Genomic DNA, 21,018 nt, shown 5'->3' with positions numbered 1-21,018 from the left:
TTAGATGTAATTATTGGGGTTTGAGATTTGGGAGTTTGAGACCCCTGCTTTAAATGTTGTCGCCGCAAGGAATTGTGGGGGAAAATGATCTGGTCTCCTTTGATAAAGGAAGCATCAGTGGTCCCTAGGCTAAAGGAGGTTCTAGAGGAAGCATCAGTGGTTCCTAAGCTAAAGGAGGTTCTAAAGGAAGCATCAGCGGTTCCTAGGCTAAAGGAGGTTCTAGAGGAAGCATCAGTGGTTCCTAGGCTAAAGGAGGTTCTAAAGGAAGCATCAGTGGTTCCTAGGCTAAAGGAGGTTCTAAAGGAAGCATCAGTGGTTCCTAGGCTAAAGGAGGTTCTAGAGGAAGCATCAGTGGTTCCTAGGCTAAAGGAGGTTCTAAAGGAAGCATCAGTGGTCCCTAGGCTAAAGGAGGTTCTAAAGGAAGCATCAGTGGTCCCTAGGCTAAAGGAGGTTCTAGAGGAAGCATCAGTGGTTCCTAGGCTAAAGGAGGTTCTAGAGGAAGCATCAGTGGTTCCTAAGCTAAAGGAGGTTCTAAAGGAAGCATCAGTGGTTCCTAGGCTAAAGGAGGTTCTAAAGTAAGCATCAGTGGTTCCTAGGCTAAAGGAGGTTCTAAAGGAAGCATCAGTGGTTCCTAGGCTAAAGGAGGTTCTAAAAGATGCATTAGTGGTTCCTAAGCTAAAGGAGGTTCTAAAGGAAGCAACGAGCCTCCTTTCCTTTGCTTATATAGAATTCAGACAGTCCTTATCATGGCCGCCACACAAAACACTTCCGGGATGAAAGAGAAGTCGATAGTTAAGGAGTTAGGAGGGAAAATTCGGACGTACCTTACGTGTAGAAAAGCAGTACTCACTGCTGCCATCCAGTGCACAAAAGTGGAATTACTTAAATATAACATAATGTACCTTTACGGTAAAACCACTTTTTAAGTCTGTGTTCTGCAAACAAAACCTAAACTTTTCAGAAAGCCTAATGGGCAGAGAATTATACGCACGCACATGCACAAAGTAAAGTTATAATATAAGTATTCTATTTTAAAATGACTTTTTTCCCCTCCATTACCTTTTCGATATCAATGAGCGTCACCGGCATATTCCGTCCAACAATGACCATCACTGTCCTGCCACACATGTCCACACCTGGAGACACACAGGGGCGGTTGAACATGAAGTAATGGAGCGCCGGTGAACTGTGATGGCTGATCACATGGCTCTGGAACAACAGGGAGGCTTCTACATAACACAGGGCTACTGACTGGACAGTTAAAGCCATTCATGTAAAACAACAAAAAGCATGCCACTTCATAGTTTAGTTTATTTCATATAAATCTGAGTTATTAATGAAACTTTGTGTGTATAAAGTTTCAGGTCCAAGTAAAAATCTGTCACACGTCCTAGAAAGGAAGTGAAAACAGCGGTTTGGAAAGGACTGAGAATATCTGCAGCTCAGCTTTGAGAAATTCTTCTAAGGTCTGTGTTTTATTTAATCCAATTTTTTATCAAAATTCTCAGATCAAACATGCTTATTTTCCCATTAATCTCAGCAGGCCTTTTATCGGTTTCTGTATTCAAGCTAAACAACACAAATCAGTTCTAGAACCATACCAAATACCATATTTAAGATCAGCTACTGCTGTGTTATTAAATGTTTCCATCATGAAACACATACAGAACAGTGCTTTTTGTTTTAAGCACATAAATGTGGAATTATCTCCCAATTGTCCAGGCACCATCTGTTAGAAGTGTATTTATATGGATTATTTTCTAGCCATTTCCTTTCACATTTGAAATGTCTGAATCTATTTTTTTACATTCTTTTCATGTGTCACTTTGTTTTATTATTTATATTTAAACTTAAATTCTTTTTTTTTTTTACATCAACTGGAATTTAGTTTATAAACCACACTATGATGTACAAAAATACATATTGTTATATGCACATTTTATTTCTTAAAATAATTCCTATGTTTGTGAGAATAATAGTTGGATGACGAATGATAAATACTAGTGCTTCTTGGTGTGTCTAATGGTTTGAATTATGAAAATCCTGAGCCATAGTTTGAAAACAGAGCTATACAAAGCTGTCTAATGATGGTTTAAATCAAACCCAATGAGTGCACCACTATTTCAACCACTTCGCCTCATAATGCTGTTAGACTGTACAACACTGCCTCCTATTGGTAATGATATGAAATTACAACTCTGAAAGATTAAAAAGCATGTACTCGGTAGCATCCAAACTAGAGGTTGAGAAAGCTGTGGGTGGATTACACTCACATACTACAGGATTAGTAGTGTGAATGACAGATTACCAGACATCACCGCAAGCTGTTACACTGGAATTATTTTGATATGAACATCCCTGATGGACGGAATCTAAGAGAGACGGACTCTGGACCACACAGAAACCCACCGGTTTGGTATAAGGCCTTCAGGGCAGCGATGTCGGACAGATCCTCGGCTCGCGCTCGACACAACCAGCGACCGTAGCTGCACGATTTAAAAACACACAGTGTTGGTTCATGTTCATTTTGTGCGATGAACACTACAAACAATACAATACAAAGTGAAATGAAATGAAACTTAAATAGCCGTTACTTGGTTGAGAATGTGGATGATTATTCATGACCCACATACTGAAGTTAGGCTGCTCATCCCACAAATGCAGGCGCTATAGATACTGAGCAGCCAACAAGAAAATCGACAAAATGTCCCTTATTTTTTATGCTCCCTTTAATTAAAGCAAACGTGTTTCCCTCCTTTTACCTGGATAAGAAAAACTATTTGGTAAAAGTGAATTAGTCTGAAAACAAAGTAAACACAAAAGTAATATGGAAACACATAGAAATGTTATTGTAATAGTATGACTGATTGTGTGGATACAGAAACGTAACCATGATCCTCATTGGATCATATGTTTGAATCAGAAACTATATGATATTCTGAAATTCTGAATGGAAAAAGCCAAAAAAATTAATAAATCCCACCTATTTTTTGTTTTAATTTTAGAAGGATTTTTGTTTTTGAAACAGGAAGTCTTGATATTTAACAATAAGTACTTTTGTAACTTGAACACTCTTGAAATCGCCTACTTCTGCAGCTTCAATGTGGATATTTGTTGTGCTTTGATCTGAATGGAAAAGGAGTCAATACTGGTGAATACTACACTCAAACAAGTGTATTAAATGTATTAAGTGTATTAAGTGTATTAAGTGTATTAAGTGTACAGCAGTGTGACGCCGATTCTCAGTCTGAAAAGGTATTAGCTGTTGCACTGCTAATGCTGTAATGTTTCTACACTCCGTCCCGGTGGATCCTCAGCGTGGCTGCAGCCTCACTTTCTCTGGTGTTGTTTCTGCATGGCTGCTTCCGACATCTGGCCTTGTAAGATGAGTTTCCGCTGTTTGTCCACGTCGCCCTCCATCCGAGCGAAGGCGTGATTCCCGACCTGGACCAGATCCGACTCCAGGCTGTCCTCACACTCATCTAGACAAAACAGATTCAGATCAATCGATACTCACTCACTGAAATACCTGCAACCCGGACACTTACACCTCGTGAGTGGAGAATATTTCAAGAAATTTCAACTTAAATCAGGTCAAGTATGTCTAATATATTGTAAATTTTTCTGCAAAAATAAAAACTAATCTGTAAGTGGTCACTTTTTCCACATTCGATGTACTTTTGAGCGCTGGCGTCCTCATCTGTAATATGTCATTTGCAAATAAATAGAGTGTGACTTTTCGGATGTCTGCGTTTGCACTGGTTTTATCAGCACAGTGCAAATAATCCAACATGGTGCCTGAGGAGAAAATATCAGTGTAGATTTTATTCCATTGGAAATGCTTCCTGACTGCATCACGACTGCAGTGAGTGGATTTGCTTGCCGTCTTTTATCTGCCTGTTTGTTTGTTGCTCCCCTAAACTGGAGCAGAGCAACAGAAAGCTGCTGTCTGGTTCTGCAGGTTTCTGCCCATTAGAAGTGTTTATTTTCCTCTTTACCGTCTCCTGTGTTTGGTGATCGTGACATAAATCCGACAATCCCACTTGAGCAAAGTGCCATGAGATGTTTTAACTGGCGCGATATGAAACGCATCTGTTTTCAGAATTCCCACAACTCCTGCTTTCAACAATACAAGAAGAAATGTGGAAGTTAGCAAATGTGATCACTAACGGGTTAAAATGACCTCGGTGACCCAGGAGTGTCTGTTGTATATTCAGCCCTCTCTCTTTCAAACACACATATGAGGTCCAAATAACTCCACACAGTTAAAATCAAGTCCTCAATCTGGCTTATTTTTTATGCTTATTTTGTTGATTTATTTTCTGTAGATTTGCTGTGCATAAACAATTTTCAAAAAATAAACCTGATGACTACAGCTGCATTGGTGCTCTTGCTTGTCAGAGTCCATCTCATTGCAGGGATTCTAATTTATCTGCGAAAATGACAGGAATCGCCTGAGCGTCCATGTTTAAGCGTCATGTAAAAGCTGCATCCACACATCAGATTTTTTCTATGTATATTGCACTGTCCCTGATAAATAAATAAATGATTGAAAAATGAATAAACTCTGTTGACAGAATCCAGGCGAAGGTTCAAGCGTGTTTCCCTGCTGCCGCATGTATCGCCGCACGTGCATTTCAACAACATCAAAACGACCATGTGTGCATGTGTCAGCGTGTGCATGTTGTTTTTGGGATTCACTTGAAGGCAGCCTGCTTGCTTTGGATGATCTGCAGCCCTTCAGCCCCCCCCCCCCCCCGGGAGCAACATGTCAGCAGACGTCGCACTGGAGGTCAGTTGAGGCGGCAAACTTGACTGGAAATCACTAACACTCACTCACATGTGGGCTGGTGTGACTTTCAAAGTCTTCCTCACCAAAACAACAATAAGAGAGCAAGTGAAGTTTCGACTAGAGAAGCCCCTCAAACTAGTTTACTGTTTGAAAGACACTTTGAAATGAAGATGCAAATCGTGAGATCAACCATACATCATATCCATCCACCTTCTATACTACCTGATCTAACTTATGGTCCAGAGGGCTGGAGGCCACCGTAGCCGACTAGAGGCAGGGAAACACCCCGGACATGGCCATGTTGCTCTTCACTGAATCAGACGCGACAACGTTGAACAAAATCAGCAACAGTCCTCTCGTCTCTGTTTGGGACAATCTGGTCCAGGACCTGGGGAGAGTGCAGGACTCGCCAGGATCTTTTTGTCCTGTCCGGTCCCACAGACTCTCCTCTGTTTGCAGCTATAGGTGATGAAACGTGAGGATTCACAGTGCATCCAAAAACTGCTCATTTTCAGATGCTAAATGAGGCAGCAGGGAAATAAAAAGGCAGGGTCTCCACAGATTCCAATTTCAGGGTCTGAAGCTGGCAGGTTGCCACGGCAGGATGAAGGGAAAACCGAGTGAAAGCAGCAGTGCCAATAAAACAATGATTAGAGGTAAAAAAAAAAAAAAAGAAACTTTACAAGCTGCAGCAAAGTACTTTGAAAACTTTTGCAGGTGGGAGACTGTTACACTTCTTACACTTTAGGTTCCAACACCTGACCACCCAGCCTCTGAGAGCCTCTTCATAACACCCAGAATGAAATGGATCATATTCCAAAACCAGATCAATGACATCAACAACAACAAGAAATCTTCACCCTGGAACAGTTTAAGTCAAACCTGAAACACAAAAGGCGTGCTCACCGTCAAACTAATCAACTAAATAATTGATTTCCTGTTTCACAGCTGTTGATCTGGTGCTCTGTTCAGTGGACAGCAGGTGAAGTCAGACTCCACCCTCACCAGTGTCCATCACAGGACAAACACAGAGAGACAGAGGACGACACAAAGTCAAAAGTCACACTGAATTAGACAATTTAAACCCAAACACATGTGCTTGGACATGAAGACAAAGCAAACCCATACAGAAGTGCACCCATGACTCGATTTCAGGATATTCAATTGAATAATAAACAGGTTGAAAATGCAATTTTCTCAGCTTGTATCACTTGCTGTTAATTTGCCTACATTTTTAACATGTGTTTTAATTTTTCTTTACCCTCGTTATTTAATGTGGAGCATGCTGTTAAACAGCCGACATGAGTTCAAACCAACAAAGGTATTTGCTGTTTGCAAGAGCTGCTGGTTACCAGCTGGATCTCTTTGTAATATGCAGATGACACAATGTGGAAAACATGAAGTCCTTGATGGAGGCTTGAAACATCTAATGAGTGCGTTAAAGTGTGGGCTGAATTATCCAGGCAGCCAGATGTTCAAGTGATGCAGTAACGAAACACAGCGGGTTGGTTTTTTTTCATGTGTCCTGAAATGTGAATGAGACCTCCGTAAAGACTTTGGTGTCTGCAGCAGCGTGGATGAGGCTTTAGATGACTTGGACATGTCAAATCCCCCCCCCCCCCCCCAAAACAAAAACACAACCCTTGTTTGTGAAGGCTGCACAAGCTGCATGGTGAAGTTTGCATTATCTACCTGTACAGGTGTGGGTTTTCTCTACATGCATATGTGGATAATTGATGGCCTCTGGGTGTGGATGTATACCCATCTTTCCCTTTGGTACTACATTAATATTACTATGCATTACTACTAATGAGGGGCGGATACGGCTCCGTTGGTACAGCCTGTCGTCTCTCTATTGCAGGGTTGCAGGTTTGATCTAACCCTAACCCTAACCCTAACCCTAACCCTAACCCTAACCCTAACCCTAACCCTAACCCTAACCTGGTCACTGTTTCTGGCCATGTCCATTGTTCTCGGGCTGCAGTCTTGAGATAGATGCTCCAAGCAGGACAACACACCAGGTCAGGAAGCTCAAATCATCTTAAACTGAGGGCGTCACTGTCCTCCACAGACCCCTGATCTTAATCCAACTGTGTGGTGCTTTGTTGAAACTTTGCCACCAAGATATAAAGCAGTTCTGAAGGAAAACAGAGGTGTAACCCAGTACTAGCAAGGTGTTCCGAGTGAAGAGCTGGTGAGTGTCTGAGTGTGTTCATCCATAATGAACGAGGATCTGCTGTGACCCTGAGGTGGATGGAGTCGTATAAAAGATGGATGGATGCTGGTGCTGCTTGGTTAACTAACACATATTGACTGTTTGATGTTCTTTTTCTTCATAAAAGTAAAAAGAAATATGTGGCCAGCAAACTTATTCCCTCATCACCCTCATGTGTCCAAAGTTCTCTTTATATATCGAGCAGCTGAAACTTTCTCAGCTAATTCAGCTAAAGAAAGTCTGAAATGTAAAAAAGCTCACATCTGTTGAAATAAATCCAGAAGGAAGAGAAAGCTAAATGGTACCTTCTCTTCAGTGAGAGATGAGTGAAGCCATGTGAAGAAAAATAAAGCGCCTAATGATGCCTGCCTGTGTTTATTTTGATGGCTTTAAAAAGAGAATTTAGGTTGGACTGAAGAGGAAACCGCGATTCCAAAACTTGAACTTTAACCACTTGAACAAATAGGTCTACATTTATGAATCCCTTCCTGACTCAGACACTGTGCTTCCTTACAATTCCAGGAAGAGTGTTGGAGGTTTGTACCTTCCAGGTTGCCCGGTTTCTCCGTGATGCGGATCTGTCTCTCTGGGACGACGGGTTCACCCTCCGAGTTGCCGATGTCGGCGGGGATGAGAGGCAGGCTCGTCCTCTCCTCCTCCTCAGAGCGGGGGTAGTACAGAGGCAGCAGCTTCCTGAACACCGGCTGGAACCAGACACAAACAGGACACTGATCATCACTCATCACTAAAGTTAGTCCCACAATTGCCACCACGTTGCCCTAAAGCAGCTATCTGACCAATGTCAGAAGGTAAAAGGGCGACGATCCCTCAGCACAGCTACTCGAGTAACTTTGTGGCAAAGCATGTTCTCACAGTGTTGGTACACCGGATTCCCTCCTGCAGTCACTCTAAACTGCCTGGATCTGTGAATGTTGAAATTTAAAGTGGAACAGCCAGATAGAAGTTATAAAATATGACTAAAAGGCTAGGATAAGTACAAAAAGATAAGTAATTAAAATAAGCACTTGCACACATATTCTCGTCACCATCATGTACATTCATCCTCTCTCAGTTTTGACTCCAGTGAAATAAAAACTATTAATATATTCATTATAACCATTAATATAACTACTAAGTTTAAGTTTGTGAGTTGTTTTGATTGGTCGGACAGAGAAAGATAGATTAATGTGTTAAAAGAGCTGCAATCAAAAACTCCACATTAAGTGTTGCCTTCTGGGAAATGGAGGTGAAACACATGATAGACTGACGTTCTGCACTTGTTTGTTTTCAACACTGTGACATTTTAAAGTGGGAATAATGAATGTACTGTATGTTGAAGTACGTCGGTGTATTAGTTGGTTATTGTTCGTTTGGAGTAAAACCTATGAAACTTTTTATTACAACCAAGAGGTGAAGAAATAGTTTTTTAAATATTTTTCTGATGATAATAAATTTACCTTTCACAAGATGCAAAATAGAACTTAAACAAAAAAGGTTTTTTAAGCTGTTATTTTCTTTCAATGACACAATCAACACAAAGAAAGTACTATTGTGTTTTCAACCAAGTGAACCATCTCCTTCCTTTCTCTTTGTCTCTGCTGAGTCGTTTCTGCATGAAGTTCTTCTGCAGCAAGGAAACGTTTTAGCAGGAATGACGGTGTCACATTTAAATTTGAAAGCTTAAGAAGGATTTATTATGGTTCAATCAATAATCGATAAGTGGAAAAGTCTAGTTGCAGCCCCCGTTCTTTCAGAAAACATACAAACCTCCTCTGTGTCCGACACTGCAAACACCACCGTCTCAATGCTGTTCCCATGGTTCTCCAGGAACCTGCGCACTGTTCCTAGGAACACGCACACACACACACACACACACACACACACACACACACACACACACACACACACACACACACACACACACACACACACACACACACACACACACACACACACACACACACACACACACACACACACACACACACACACACACACACACACACACACACACACACACACACACACACACACACACACACACACACACACACACACACACGCTTTATTTCCTGCAGAAGTATGTGCATGTCACATGTTGTTTGACTGTCCGTTGTTTCTATTATGCGACTATAATGTGATCCTGACATTTGAGTTTATCTGCCAGGCTCCGTCTCTTCGTACCATTCGTTCATCTAACTTCCACTATTTACCAGCCAGGAGTCACGCCTGTGCAAAATGCTTTTATTATTTGGTTTCCAAGCGACTGTGTTCAAGCGTCTGAGTGTAAAACCACTGCAGAGAGCAGAGAGTGAGGCCATGTACTGCAGCGGTGGGGAGACTTACTGAGAGCGATGTGTGTCGCGTCCTCCAGCGGGTAACCTCTCTTAGCTGTGGTGACCACACAGATACCGACCGAAGCCATCGACTGCTCTCTGTGGCGAGGAGAGGAAAAACCAACCCTTTCTCACACTCTGAGCCACAGTGGTTAGTCTGACGAGGTCTACCATGTATTCATGGAGGCTACTACATGCGGTGGCGAGGGTTTCACCACTTGTTTATTTCTTAGGAGAAATCATGATTGAAAAAAAAGGAAAAAGTTGAACTAACATTTTTTTATTTTAGAAGATCAGAATATGAATCTTAAATTTGTAAAACAATATGTGGTGATATAGTTAGATGAAGAGACTTTATTTTTCCTCCACAAGGACCGTTTGTAATGACTGTTGTTTGAAGTAAATCATTGTTATATTGAGAGAAAAGTTTGTGTAGCTGATACCCGGAGATTGTTTATTTCATTTATTTCATTCATTCAGAATTGTGATGAAATGACAGAAGTTCTTCAACATTTTAAAGAAAAGCTTTTACAGTAAAGCAGAAAGCGTAAAGGGGAAGGACGTCTGCTGTACATATTATTACAGTATGACTTCTTTCTGTTAGGTTTTTGGAAGAAAAGCCAATCAATGCAAATAAGTGGAAGGTAAAACTAAATTATTATTTATTTACATAGAAATACATATTTTTTTTGCAGGTGTTTCTTGGAATGGAGGAAAACCAAAACCCTGACATTTTAGATAATCAAACTGCACAAAACCTGCGAAAAGGCAGTTTTATTTAGGTATTATTAGATGATTGCCTAAAAGGATTTTTTAAAACTTTTATTGTATAATAATACTAGATTATTAGCAAAATGTACTCTTGCTTTAAATATCCTACTCCACTATTTGCAGGTTATTGCATCCTCGACATTGAAAAAGGCCAAAATTATTACATTACTTGCGGGAATTACTTTAAGCTCTTCCCTTTCTCACGCTTTGACCTAAAGACATTGGGTGTGAAATCCCCCTGATGCAAACGTGTGTTTGGACATTTAGAACACAAAGTGACTGAGCTGCCGTTTCTTACGTGACGTGTTGCATGATGTTCCTGTAGCAGCTGTACAGCGAGCTCTCTGCCGCCGTCCTGTACTTGCTTTTGTACTTGGGCCCCACCGTGTGGATGATGAACCTCGCCGCCAGATTGAAACCTTTGGTCAGCTTGGCGTCGCCCGTCCGACAAGCTGCACACAAATCATCCACCGCATATCAAAATGATGAAATTATGTGGAAAAACACAGTTTTGGTTAAAGAAACGCGAAGGTAAATCTTTTCAAAGTTGAATTAACATGTAAGTGACGATAACTGATAAGTCATGAAAAACAAAAAAAAGTCTGAATATTGAAATACGATCTGATGTTTTCCTTTTCTTTCCAGTAATAATTATGAAAATTGCCCACTTAATGCAGAAAACTAAGAAATTTAAAGCTTCACATTTTTATTGCCACCGTTTAGCATGAAGGCATTAAAATGTGATTGTAATCCCTCTTTTCAAAGTTTGTTTACAGTGAATTTCTATCGACACACTGATGTATTATTATCTTTAAATAATAATAGTTGTAGGAGGAAAGACTGGGCAGGACCGGTTGAGTCACTAGGAGCTGATGCGAGAGCTTCTTCCCGCTTCCTCGGTACCTTTGAGCTTGAGCAGCTCGTCTTTGAGCTCGGGTCCGGCCAGCTGATGGATGCTGTCAGACACGGGGTTCTTGTCGCTCAGGGACTCGTTGCTGGTGTTCACGATGGCTGTGCAGTTCAACAAGGCGATGTCCCCGGTGCTGATGTGGAAAGAGACACGTTCAAACATAGACACTCCGAGTAAACATGGAGACACAAGGACAAATCACTACTGTTGTGGTCTGGGCTTCGGAGCCTTTCAAAGTGTGTGTGTGTGTGTGTGTGTGTGTGTGTGTGTGTGTGTGTGTGTGTGTGTGTGTGTGTGTGTGTGTGTGTGTGTGTGTGTGTGTCATAGGTCACCAGTTCATCGAAGGATCAAAAACAAAAAGACAGCCACACACTCACTTTCACACTTACAATTTAGAGTGACCAGTTCACCTGAAAAGTTGTTGGGCTGTGGGAGGAACCTAAACTAGTACCAGGAGTTCACAGTGCAACATGTTAGTGCCGTCTTCTAATGGTGACAAAACGGCTTTTATTTATTCTGCAATGATCATAAAGCTTCTTTTATGCTTTTGTTCAGTGATCTCTTTGCTCCGAATCCCCTCCAGGGTTTGTTTAGAGAATAATGTGGAAACATCCCAGCGTGTGTTAAAAGATCACAAGAGAATTTCAGCTACTCGGACCAAGAGGGATTTCTTTTATTTTTTATTTTATTATTTAGTCATGTTTTATCGAGTCTTATCTTCTGTTTAAATCTGCCACAAATATTCAAACTGTGGCTATTCCTTTCATTCCTATTGACGGTAAAACTATTCTGTGTGCACTGTTTTGAGCCTGTATTCATCCTGTTTTAAGTCCCTTTTCAATCTGTTTTGAGCCTATTTCAAATCTATTTTGAGCCTATTTTAAGTCTGTTTTGAGCCCATTCAGAGTCTGGTTCTAGCCTAATAGAAACCTGTAATTACCATGTTCAGAACCTCTTTTGAGCTTGAAATAAAGCTGCTTTTAGCCTCTTTGGAGCTTAATTGAAGCCTCCTCGTAGCCTGTTCTGGGGTCAGAGCTGCTACACAGCGACATCTCACTATGGAGTGGTAAAGTAGTGACACCTCAACACATCTCTTTCAGATCGGAGAGCAAAATAAATGTTGCAGTCGGCTTTTATTGGCAGGAGCTCAGTGAGGGAGAAGCCTCGATGTAAACAAGTCAAACCAGCGAGACATAAGGAAGAAGGAAGCTGCAGACGTGTGTGAACACAGGAAACCGATGCAATCATCCATACAGTTCTGGATGGCGCACGGTGGGCAGTGGTTAGCGCTCTCGCCTCACAGCAAGAAGGTTGTGGGTTCAAGACCAGCCTTTCTGTGTGTGCGTGAGTTTCCTCCCATATTCCCAAAAACATGCACTGGGGGTCCCGGAGCAAGACCCCCAGGACCCTCCCCAGGTCCCTCCCAGGTCCCCCCCAGGTCCCCCCCAGGTCCCCTCGAGCGCTGCTCTGTGCGGCTGCTACCGATGGGTCAATCGGTATGAATTTGCCCCTCGGGGATTAATACAGTGATTAATACAGTTCTATAAAACTATAAAATAATAAAAAAAACTTTAAAAATCCAGAGCAGAAACATTTAAGCAGAAATGAGCACGGTGGTGTCGTGGTGGTCCAGCTGAGATCCTTTCTGTGCAGAGTTGAAATGTTTTGAACTTTCCTCCCACAGTTCAGAAAGTTCGAGTGAAGGTTAATGCCAGTGTGTGTCTGTGTTTGTTCTGGGATCGACTGGAGACATGTCGAGCGTGTATCCTGCCGTCATACTGCCAAAGATGATGGATGAAGCTCCACAGAAGATGGATGTATGGATAAGCAACTGCTGGCATGTAGTAAATTGTTGAAAAAGAAAATAGGAAAAAAAAGAAGCAGAATAAAATTTTACATATAAAATTTGAATTTTTCATATTTAGTGAAAAATATTGATGTATTTTAATGTTAAATATATAAAATATATAATTTAGAATCTATAAACCTGAAGTACAGACACATATTGTGTTGTGACCATTAAATTAGCAGCCAGTCATCTCTTTTTAAGTGTGGTAGAAGGGCTCGGTTAGATCGACAGGACATTGTTAGTGATCCATCCCAGTCTAAATGATGAAGCAGCTGATATGGAGGATTAAATCTAAACATATATCGAGTAAAGAAAAAAAACAGTGATTTGCGAGGAGTCCAAGTAATCTATAAAAGTCTGAAAATAGTCAAAAGAATTAACATGCCCTTCAGCCTCTCTACAAAACTAAATGTTCATTACATGGAAATGAACACAGATTCTCATCCATATTTGTAATTTAGGCCTCGTTGACACGACATTTCCAGTGAAAATTGGTTTCCGTCTTTCCGTTTCTGGAAAGTTTTGTGTTTACACGGTAACGTTTTGAAAACCACGTGTGTTTAGCAGTAATAAACATAACAAATAAAGCAGACCCATGATATTTTGGAACTTGAACTGGAGTAACAAAAACAAATGATAGCAGGCCGAGAACGCTGCCCTGAGGGACTCCACCAGGTAGTTTTATAGTTGACAGTCACCAAGGTTGTCGTCTGCCCACAACAATGTCTGTGTTCTCCCTTTGTGATCAGTTATGTTTTGTTCTCTCTGCGCATCGTTGTGTGGTTTCATAACAAAAGACAGCGACAACTTGTGGCCCAACATGAATATTACACTGTTTTCAGTGGTTCTGCCGTTGCCATGTAAACGGACTTCGTTTTCAAAATGTCGCCGTGTAAACACAAACCCTTTCTGAGAGGAGAAAGCAAAACCTTTGCGTTTCCACTTGAGATGTTGTGGTGTACACAGGGCCTGAAGTGTCTTCAGTGAGCATGTTTGCTATGTGATCACAGGGTTAAAGAGGAAGTGCCGCTCGAGGCTGGGCTGGAGCTGCGTCATGTAATCACTGCAGGAATGTGGAGCTCTCGATGACCGAGCTGCAACAACGAGGCTCTCAGACAGAAAACGCTGCCGAGTCAGGCAGCGGAGAGTCATGTGCTCCTCCACAAAGAGGATTTATGTGAAGGTCTGGACTCTGGACTGCTTCACCGAAGCATGTGAGGAGACCCAGGAAGCACACGAACACAAAACTCCTCCCTGCACCTCACAGATGGAGAGCAGTAACGACCTGCAGAGCAACAAGAGTCGTCTCTCCTGTTCATGTGGCTCTTTTTTGTCACTGCGTTATCAAAGTGCTGTGATTATGTTTTCTCTGTGGAATATTTACAATTTTTAACAACTTTTCTGCATTTGAGTATAAAAAAGGATTTTTCTCACACAGATAAAAGTGTCTCTCGTTGCCTAAACTGATTTTTAAATGTAACATCAGTACCAGCTGTATCACTCATGAGCTCAGTGTGATAAAGAGATAGATAGTAATCTCAGGTGAAGCAGATTTCAATCATACATGCATACAATACAATTAGACTGGAAAGAACAACAAACTTCTGCACAATGATGTTTAGTATTGTGATAATGATTTATGATAAATAGTTAAAAGCGTGATAATAAAAAAAAAAAAAAAAAAAGATCAATCTGTCATGTATTGTGTGTTCCAGAAGAGTTTGCACCGAAAATTTTAACGGTTAACTTATTGTTTAGCTTGCATCTTTCGTGTGTGTGTGTGTGTGTGTGTGTGTGTGTACACACTACAGGATTTTTTAAATCTTCACCTATCAAGAGACACACACTTGATGATCACAAGAGACAGAAGATCTCCCTCTTCTGATCTGACAGTGTGACGACAGAGCTCAACACAGAGTATCAGGCTCTGCACCATAGACTTCTAGAAAACTATATATATAGGTCTATGTTATTCACACTCAATATTCCAAATCTTTCGTAGTCAAATGTGACTTCTAGTGCAGCAGTTAATTTAAATTCTACACTAAAATACTTCAGTTAATGATTCAAGCATCACATTTGGCATGTATGTTCTCTAATGGCCCATCAAGGTTTTGATCTGTACCAATGTGCTGCTCATCATTCTTTTGACATTTGTTTTGCTTTTACATGCTTTTAGAAGCGCAAGTAATGTGCAGTTCTCTTAAATATTCCTTATAGTACAAACAAACTAAGATGGCATCCAATATGGCGGCAATAATCTTCAAATTATGTTGTTTCGGGATCAGTAGAATGCACAAAATGTTATGTGCAATTTAGCAGTGTTTAATGCCATGGGCATCCTTGAAACTACTAGTTTGTAAGTGTATGTATCTCCATTTCTTTTCTCGGTGGTGGTGTTCGTCTAAAAGAGAGAATGTCAATGCACAACCAGGGTACACTGGTGACTTCACTGCTGTGAAACTCAGCATGGGGTTCAGTGTCAGCTGACGTTGCTTATCTATGCTGTGCTTAGCTTTACTAACTTTAACATAGTAGACGAGTACTAGTTGTGGTGTAGCTTAGTTTAGTTTCCCAAATATTGTCTAATAGCCCCATATGGATCAGCTGGTAGAAAGTAGTTGGTAGATTTAGTTAGACAGGGTGGAGTGAGGAAGGAAGACTGTACACTTGCCAGAAGTCTCAGTTGACCTGTATCTTTGAAACGTATGCCCCATCGGTTTACCAAGAACCTGAGGCAGAGGTTCTCATTGTAGATGGCTCAGCTCTGGTCCATGGCCTGCCTGCCTCCCAAAAGATCCAAGACATTTGAGGATTATGCAGTTCTCGACTTCCTGCCAGTAATACACATGTACAGCAACAAATACCAACTGACACATCTAGTCTTTGATGTGTACAGCCCAACGAGTCTTAAAGCTGAAACCAGGTCCAAAGGTGGCCGGGGGGGGGGGGGGGGGGGGACGCAAAGTAACAAACAAGAATGCAATTCCATCTAACTGCCGTAACTTCTTGAGACACAGTGACAATAGGACTGAATTGTACCACTTTCTTCCTGACAAGGCTGCTCAAATGTCTGCTACAAACTTGGTGATTGTTACAAAGGGACCGGCTGTCCTGAGCACTGGTGAAACTGACCTTGATGGGCTGGATGGATGCTCTCACGAGGAAGCTGACAGCCGACTCTGTCAACATGGGAGCCAATCCATCACGATCAAATGACACAGATGTTGTTGTCTTGGCACCAAGTGTCTTCATCAGCCTTCAAGAATCTGGGCTGCAGCACATGTGGATATCATTGGGACAAGGCCAGAACCTCCGTTGGTTAAGTGTGCATGACATGATCCATGATGTTGGCCAGGATAAGGTCAAAGGCTTGCTATTCTGTCATGCCTGTACAGGATGTGGCACTGTTTCAGCCTTCTGCAACAAGTGCAAGAAAACCGCATGGCAAACATGGGATATACGTCCCGAGGTCTCTTCTGTATTCTCTAAACTGAGCGTTTACCCTGCCACAGTTGAGGCTTGTGACCTGGAGATCCTGGAAAAGTATGTCACTCTAATGTATGACAGATCAAGCACAGTTGCAACTGTGGATGAGGCCAGGCTTCACATGTTTGCCAGGAAACAAAGGCCTTATGAGTCAATCCCACCAACCAAAGCAGCTCTACTCCAACACACCAGACGTGCTGCCGACCAGGCTGGCTGTGTTTGGGCCCAGGCAACCCAGTGTCAGCCGGAAGAAATGAACCCTGCTGACTCGGGGTGGCAAAAAGTCGATGAAGAATGGCAGGTCTATTCGACTGCGAATTCTCCAATTGCCAAGAGCTGCGAACAGCTCACCAAATGTTGCTGTAAACCTGTCTGTGACAGGTGCAAGTGCTACAGACTGGGTCTCACCTGTACTGCTCTCTGCAGTTGCAAATGTGAGGTGTAGTTGCAGACTGTGCACACAGTCACTTTGTTGCCAAGAAAGGAGATATGACTTTGCTCGTCTTATCTCCAAAAGAGCAGCCGTAGCGTTGCAGTCACGACTGATCAACACATACAGGTGTGGATGGTGAATCATATGAATGACCAAAGTTACAGAAATGCTGTCAGTGCCAGAAATATCCACAATAGCCATGTTCATATTTGACTGCAATACATACCTACATTTAAAAATCCATATTTTCAATGTTATGGCTCATATAGTCTTTTTTTTTGCTCTTTCACGTCTGTAGAAGTGCCTATGCATTGTAGCTCAAGAACCATAATAGATACAGACATACAACTGGTACCAAATTGTCTGCAATATTCAACTTTATATACGACTTTCACACATTATTGGGGCATAAAACCAACGCCCCTCGAGTTACAAAGGAAAAAACTAATTTTTGGGCAGCCATCTTGGAATTTGGGTCACCATTTTGGATTTTTGGGCGGCTACCCGGATGTTTTGATAGAGTGGGTTCTGGAGAGAATATGTACCAAATTTCATGCTTGTATCGCTATTTGAAGTATTTTTTCATTTATCTGCTGCACCATTCAGTCTAAAACACGGCTGGTAGATGTAAACAAACATGTTGCCACAAATCAACCTGGGGCTGAAGTTACGACTCAGGATTTTCTTTTATGGAGGGAACTTCAGGATTAACCTGGGATTTAAGTACTGCGAAGCTGATTCACTTACTGGGATAAATCTGATGTACCGGAGCAGAGAACGAAGGCGCAGTCTACTGACCAATCAGATCTCTTGGCAAGTAACCTGCCTATTTTTACAATATCCTGATTGGTGCACGGTTTGTCCCGCCCACTAGGAATACTCACGAGCACAGCGCAGTGGAGACGGAGTGTTTAGAACAATCTTTATGACCTAATAAAACTTAAGCTTAAATAAAGCTTTGAACTTCAAAGCCCCAGTGACCAGGATTTGTTTGTTTGTTCAAAGTTTAAAGGATGTTCTTGTTCTTGTTCTTGACTTGTTCCTAGTCTGTTTGGCTCCACGAGGGTTGATCTGGAATAATGAGCTTAATAATAATGCTCACGCTGACAGAACTGCAGAACCATGAATTTATGGAAGCAGAACTACTCCTGTCGTCACGGTGATGAATTAATATTCCAACACGAAACACACTCACACGGAGGAAACTCAGCCTCAGAACAGGTGGAAGTAAAATGTAAAGTAAAAGAAGAGCAGTGAGGAATAATAAAGTGACAGTGAGTCATCACAGCGCCGTGCACATCTGCTTGTATTGTCCAATGAATGAATATCGTATAATCTCATGAAGTCAGCATTAACAAGTCATGAACTTTCTGGCTTTGGCTGCAGAAGCAGCGTTCAGCCTGATTGGTTTTCATACTGGTACATGTGACGTTACGCCCCCTGCTGGTCGGCTCCTCTCTAGCAGAACACACTACAAGAATATCAGACATGATTTTTTTTTTGCAGACATTCAACAATCGGGCCTGTGCTCCCGGTTCTCGGGGGAGATCGGGACTAAGATCGGCCCGATGATCCTGTAGCGTGTGCCGGCCTTCAATGACTCACAAGAGGATGATCTTGCGGTTGATGTCGGCTCTGAAGGGAAAAGGTGAGGGGAAGGACTCCATGCTGGGCAGACTGTTGCTGAGGTCCGGCGGCGGCTGCCGCTCCACGTCCTCGCCCAGCCACTGCTGCCATGTGGGGAGAGTCTGAACATCCAGGAACCGCGAGCGGGCGCCCAGAGGATCCATCCCCTCTCACACTGGATCTCCCAACCGCTGCAGACAGAGACACACAGAGATCCTCAATCCAACCACCCAATTACTGCCGAAAGTAAACAAGTTGGCTTGGAGACTTTTTCTTGTGTGGAGTTCTGTGTGTGTGTTTATATGCAAGTTTTTTTTTTTTTAATTTAGAGGTTAACTCATCACTACATCAGGCCCGTGGGCCAAAATTGGCCTGCAAGAGGCTCCAGTCCGGCCGCTAAACCACCCGGCAATTCGTAAAAATTCCAAAGAAAACACTGATTGTTTTACAAATTTCATAAGAGCAACGACACAACAGAGACCCGAGCTGAGATACTGGGGATGCTGCCATGAAGCACAACAAGATAGCATTAGCCTCAAAGCCACGCTGTCAGGGGGATTTTATAAAAACTCCCAGAATGCAACAGCTGTAGGAGAAGTTTTGTGCAACATTTCACTGTAATTTGCACCAGAGGGTTTCATTAAATTGGCTTTTTAGAATCATTTTCCACAGAAGATATTTGCTTTTGTAAATATATAGACATTAGGCAACAGAGAAAAAGCTTTGAAGGTTATTACAGCATTATTTTACTGCGCCGGGCCACTCCAGATGAACTGGGACTGTGTGTGGCCCTGAGCTGAAATGTGTTTGACAGCTCGGATCTAAACTAATGTGTGATTGTCTTTGTGTTTGCAGGTTGCACAAAGTCTCCCTCCACAATCAGCTGGGATGAAGCTGCAAAGAAAATAAATAAATATAGGGACGGACAAAGCTGATAACCATGAACCCTGCATGTAATGACATGATCAGCTCATTCGAGATGAGCTCCATGGTTCATTAATCACATGCATGACAGAGGCACTTTGTACAGAGAGCAATGGAGCTTCGATAAAAACCATCTGACATGCAGAACAGACCTCAAGCTGTGAAACCACCGAGTCCTGTTTCTCTTTCAGAGGCTCCCACCGTAGATCAACAATAACAACAACAACAATAACAATAGATGGAAAGGGTCTGCAAACTTTTTCACAGCTTCCAATATGAGAACTGAGCTTTGTGTTTCTGCTATTGTTCATATTTAGGAGGACTTGTGGGTCAAAACACTGAGTGAAAACACAACATGTACCACCCAGATTAATACAAATCTTATTTTTTATCAAATGTGTTGAGTGAGTAATTCCACAAAGCATAGATAAGTAAAGATATTCAATTTTAAAGCAATAAAAATATTAAAAAATTATAAAAAAAACCCTATCAGAATGCAACATTTCTACTAATTAAATAGTATTTAGTTAAAATAACATCAGTGTTTGTTGATGGGCATTCGTTACCTTCACCATCATGAACTTCCTTAGGGAAACTGAACTTCCTACACAGATTACTTTGCTCCGGGGAGGATGGTTATCTTAGTAAAATGTTTTTTAAAACAGCATTTTGGTCATTTAATGTCTTTTAACAACAGAATCATGAGAAACCTACCAAAACTACTTCCAGTTCCTCCAGGCAGAGCACTCCAAAAAAGGTCAAAAATAAAGACTAAATCCGGAAGCGACGGTGTAAAAGACTCGGGAGGTTTTTTAGTTTCTCGGCGTTTTCATTTTGTCAGACGAACAAAACCACAAGAGGGAAAAAGACATTTAAAAGTGCTGAATACCTCGTTTTACACACTTAGCTGACATGCTAGGAGGTGATGCTGCACAGCGAAGGTGGAGCAATCTATACAGTAGCTTCCGGTGAGGGATTTCAAAATAATTCCAAAAAGGAATTTGATTTAATTTAATTTAATTTGATTTAATTTAATTTAATTTAATCTTTATTTTATTTGACAATGTTTTACTTCTTATTCTAATTGAAAAATTTAGTATCTGATTCAGAAGCACAAACCAGAATTTATAAGTCAGCTTTTACAAAAACACACAAAACTTGAGACTTCTATTTTTGAATCGTCAGACTCAGTTCAAATGGAAACAGACAACCAGAAAGGCAGCAAACAACAAGTCATCAATGGGGCGATAACAATAAATATGTATTTTTGTGCTTGTTTGTTTGGATCAGCTGAGGATCAAACTGTTAAATAATTCAGCAGACAAACACTGAGTTTCTTTCATCCTCAGTTATTAAAGTTTCTCTTTCATTTACTGGCTATTTCAATGCAGCGGGAATGTAAAATATCAAAGAACGTGATTGAACCTAAACAGTTTCATCATGAACAACCTCAACAACCACTTTGCAAGGTTTGAGGCACTCAACACGACTCCAGCGAGGAAATCCACCCTTCGCTCCGATGAGCAGCCACTCAGCCGGGATACAGCCGGGATACAGCCGATGTCCAGAGAACCCTGAGGGGAGTGAACCCCCGGAAGGCAGGGGGACCTGATGACATACCGGGACGGGTGCTTAAGGAAGGTGCTGACCAGCTGGATGGTGTTCTCACAGTT

The 21,018-nt window shown here is 41.7% G+C and overlaps 1 protein-coding gene across 1 annotated transcript in view; it reads right to left on the bottom strand.

The window, feature by feature from the left end:
* Window positions 1–20,288, bottom strand: part of gdap2 (ganglioside induced differentiation associated protein 2) — a 50,449-nt gene extending 30,161 nt beyond the window's left edge. Inside the window, exons 1-10 of the mRNA XM_080478681.1 lie at window positions 20,060–20,288; window positions 18,401–18,612; window positions 11,018–11,157; window positions 10,413–10,566; window positions 9,354–9,442; window positions 8,775–8,851; window positions 7,552–7,711; window positions 3,335–3,482; window positions 2,410–2,486; window positions 1,060–1,136 (exon numbers count right to left, since the gene is read on the bottom strand). Of these exons, the coding sequence (XP_080334807.1) occupies window positions 1,060–1,136; window positions 2,410–2,486; window positions 3,335–3,482; window positions 7,552–7,711; window positions 8,775–8,851; window positions 9,354–9,442; window positions 10,413–10,566; window positions 11,018–11,157; window positions 18,401–18,585 (1,107 nt within the window). The 5' untranslated portion in view covers window positions 18,586–18,612; window positions 20,060–20,288. The remainder of the gene's footprint in view (window positions 1–1,059; window positions 1,137–2,409; window positions 2,487–3,334; window positions 3,483–7,551; window positions 7,712–8,774; window positions 8,852–9,353; window positions 9,443–10,412; window positions 10,567–11,017; window positions 11,158–18,400; window positions 18,613–20,059) is intronic.
* Between the last annotated feature and the right edge of the window lie 730 nt (window positions 20,289–21,018).

Source organism: Lipophrys pholis, assembly GCF_963383615.2.
Source record: "Lipophrys pholis genome assembly, chromosome: 13".
NCBI lineage: Eukaryota > Metazoa > Chordata > Actinopteri > Blenniiformes > Blenniidae > Lipophrys > Lipophrys pholis.
Note: the sequence above shows the minus strand (reverse complement) of the source record. Positions and strands in the feature narration are given on the sequence as shown.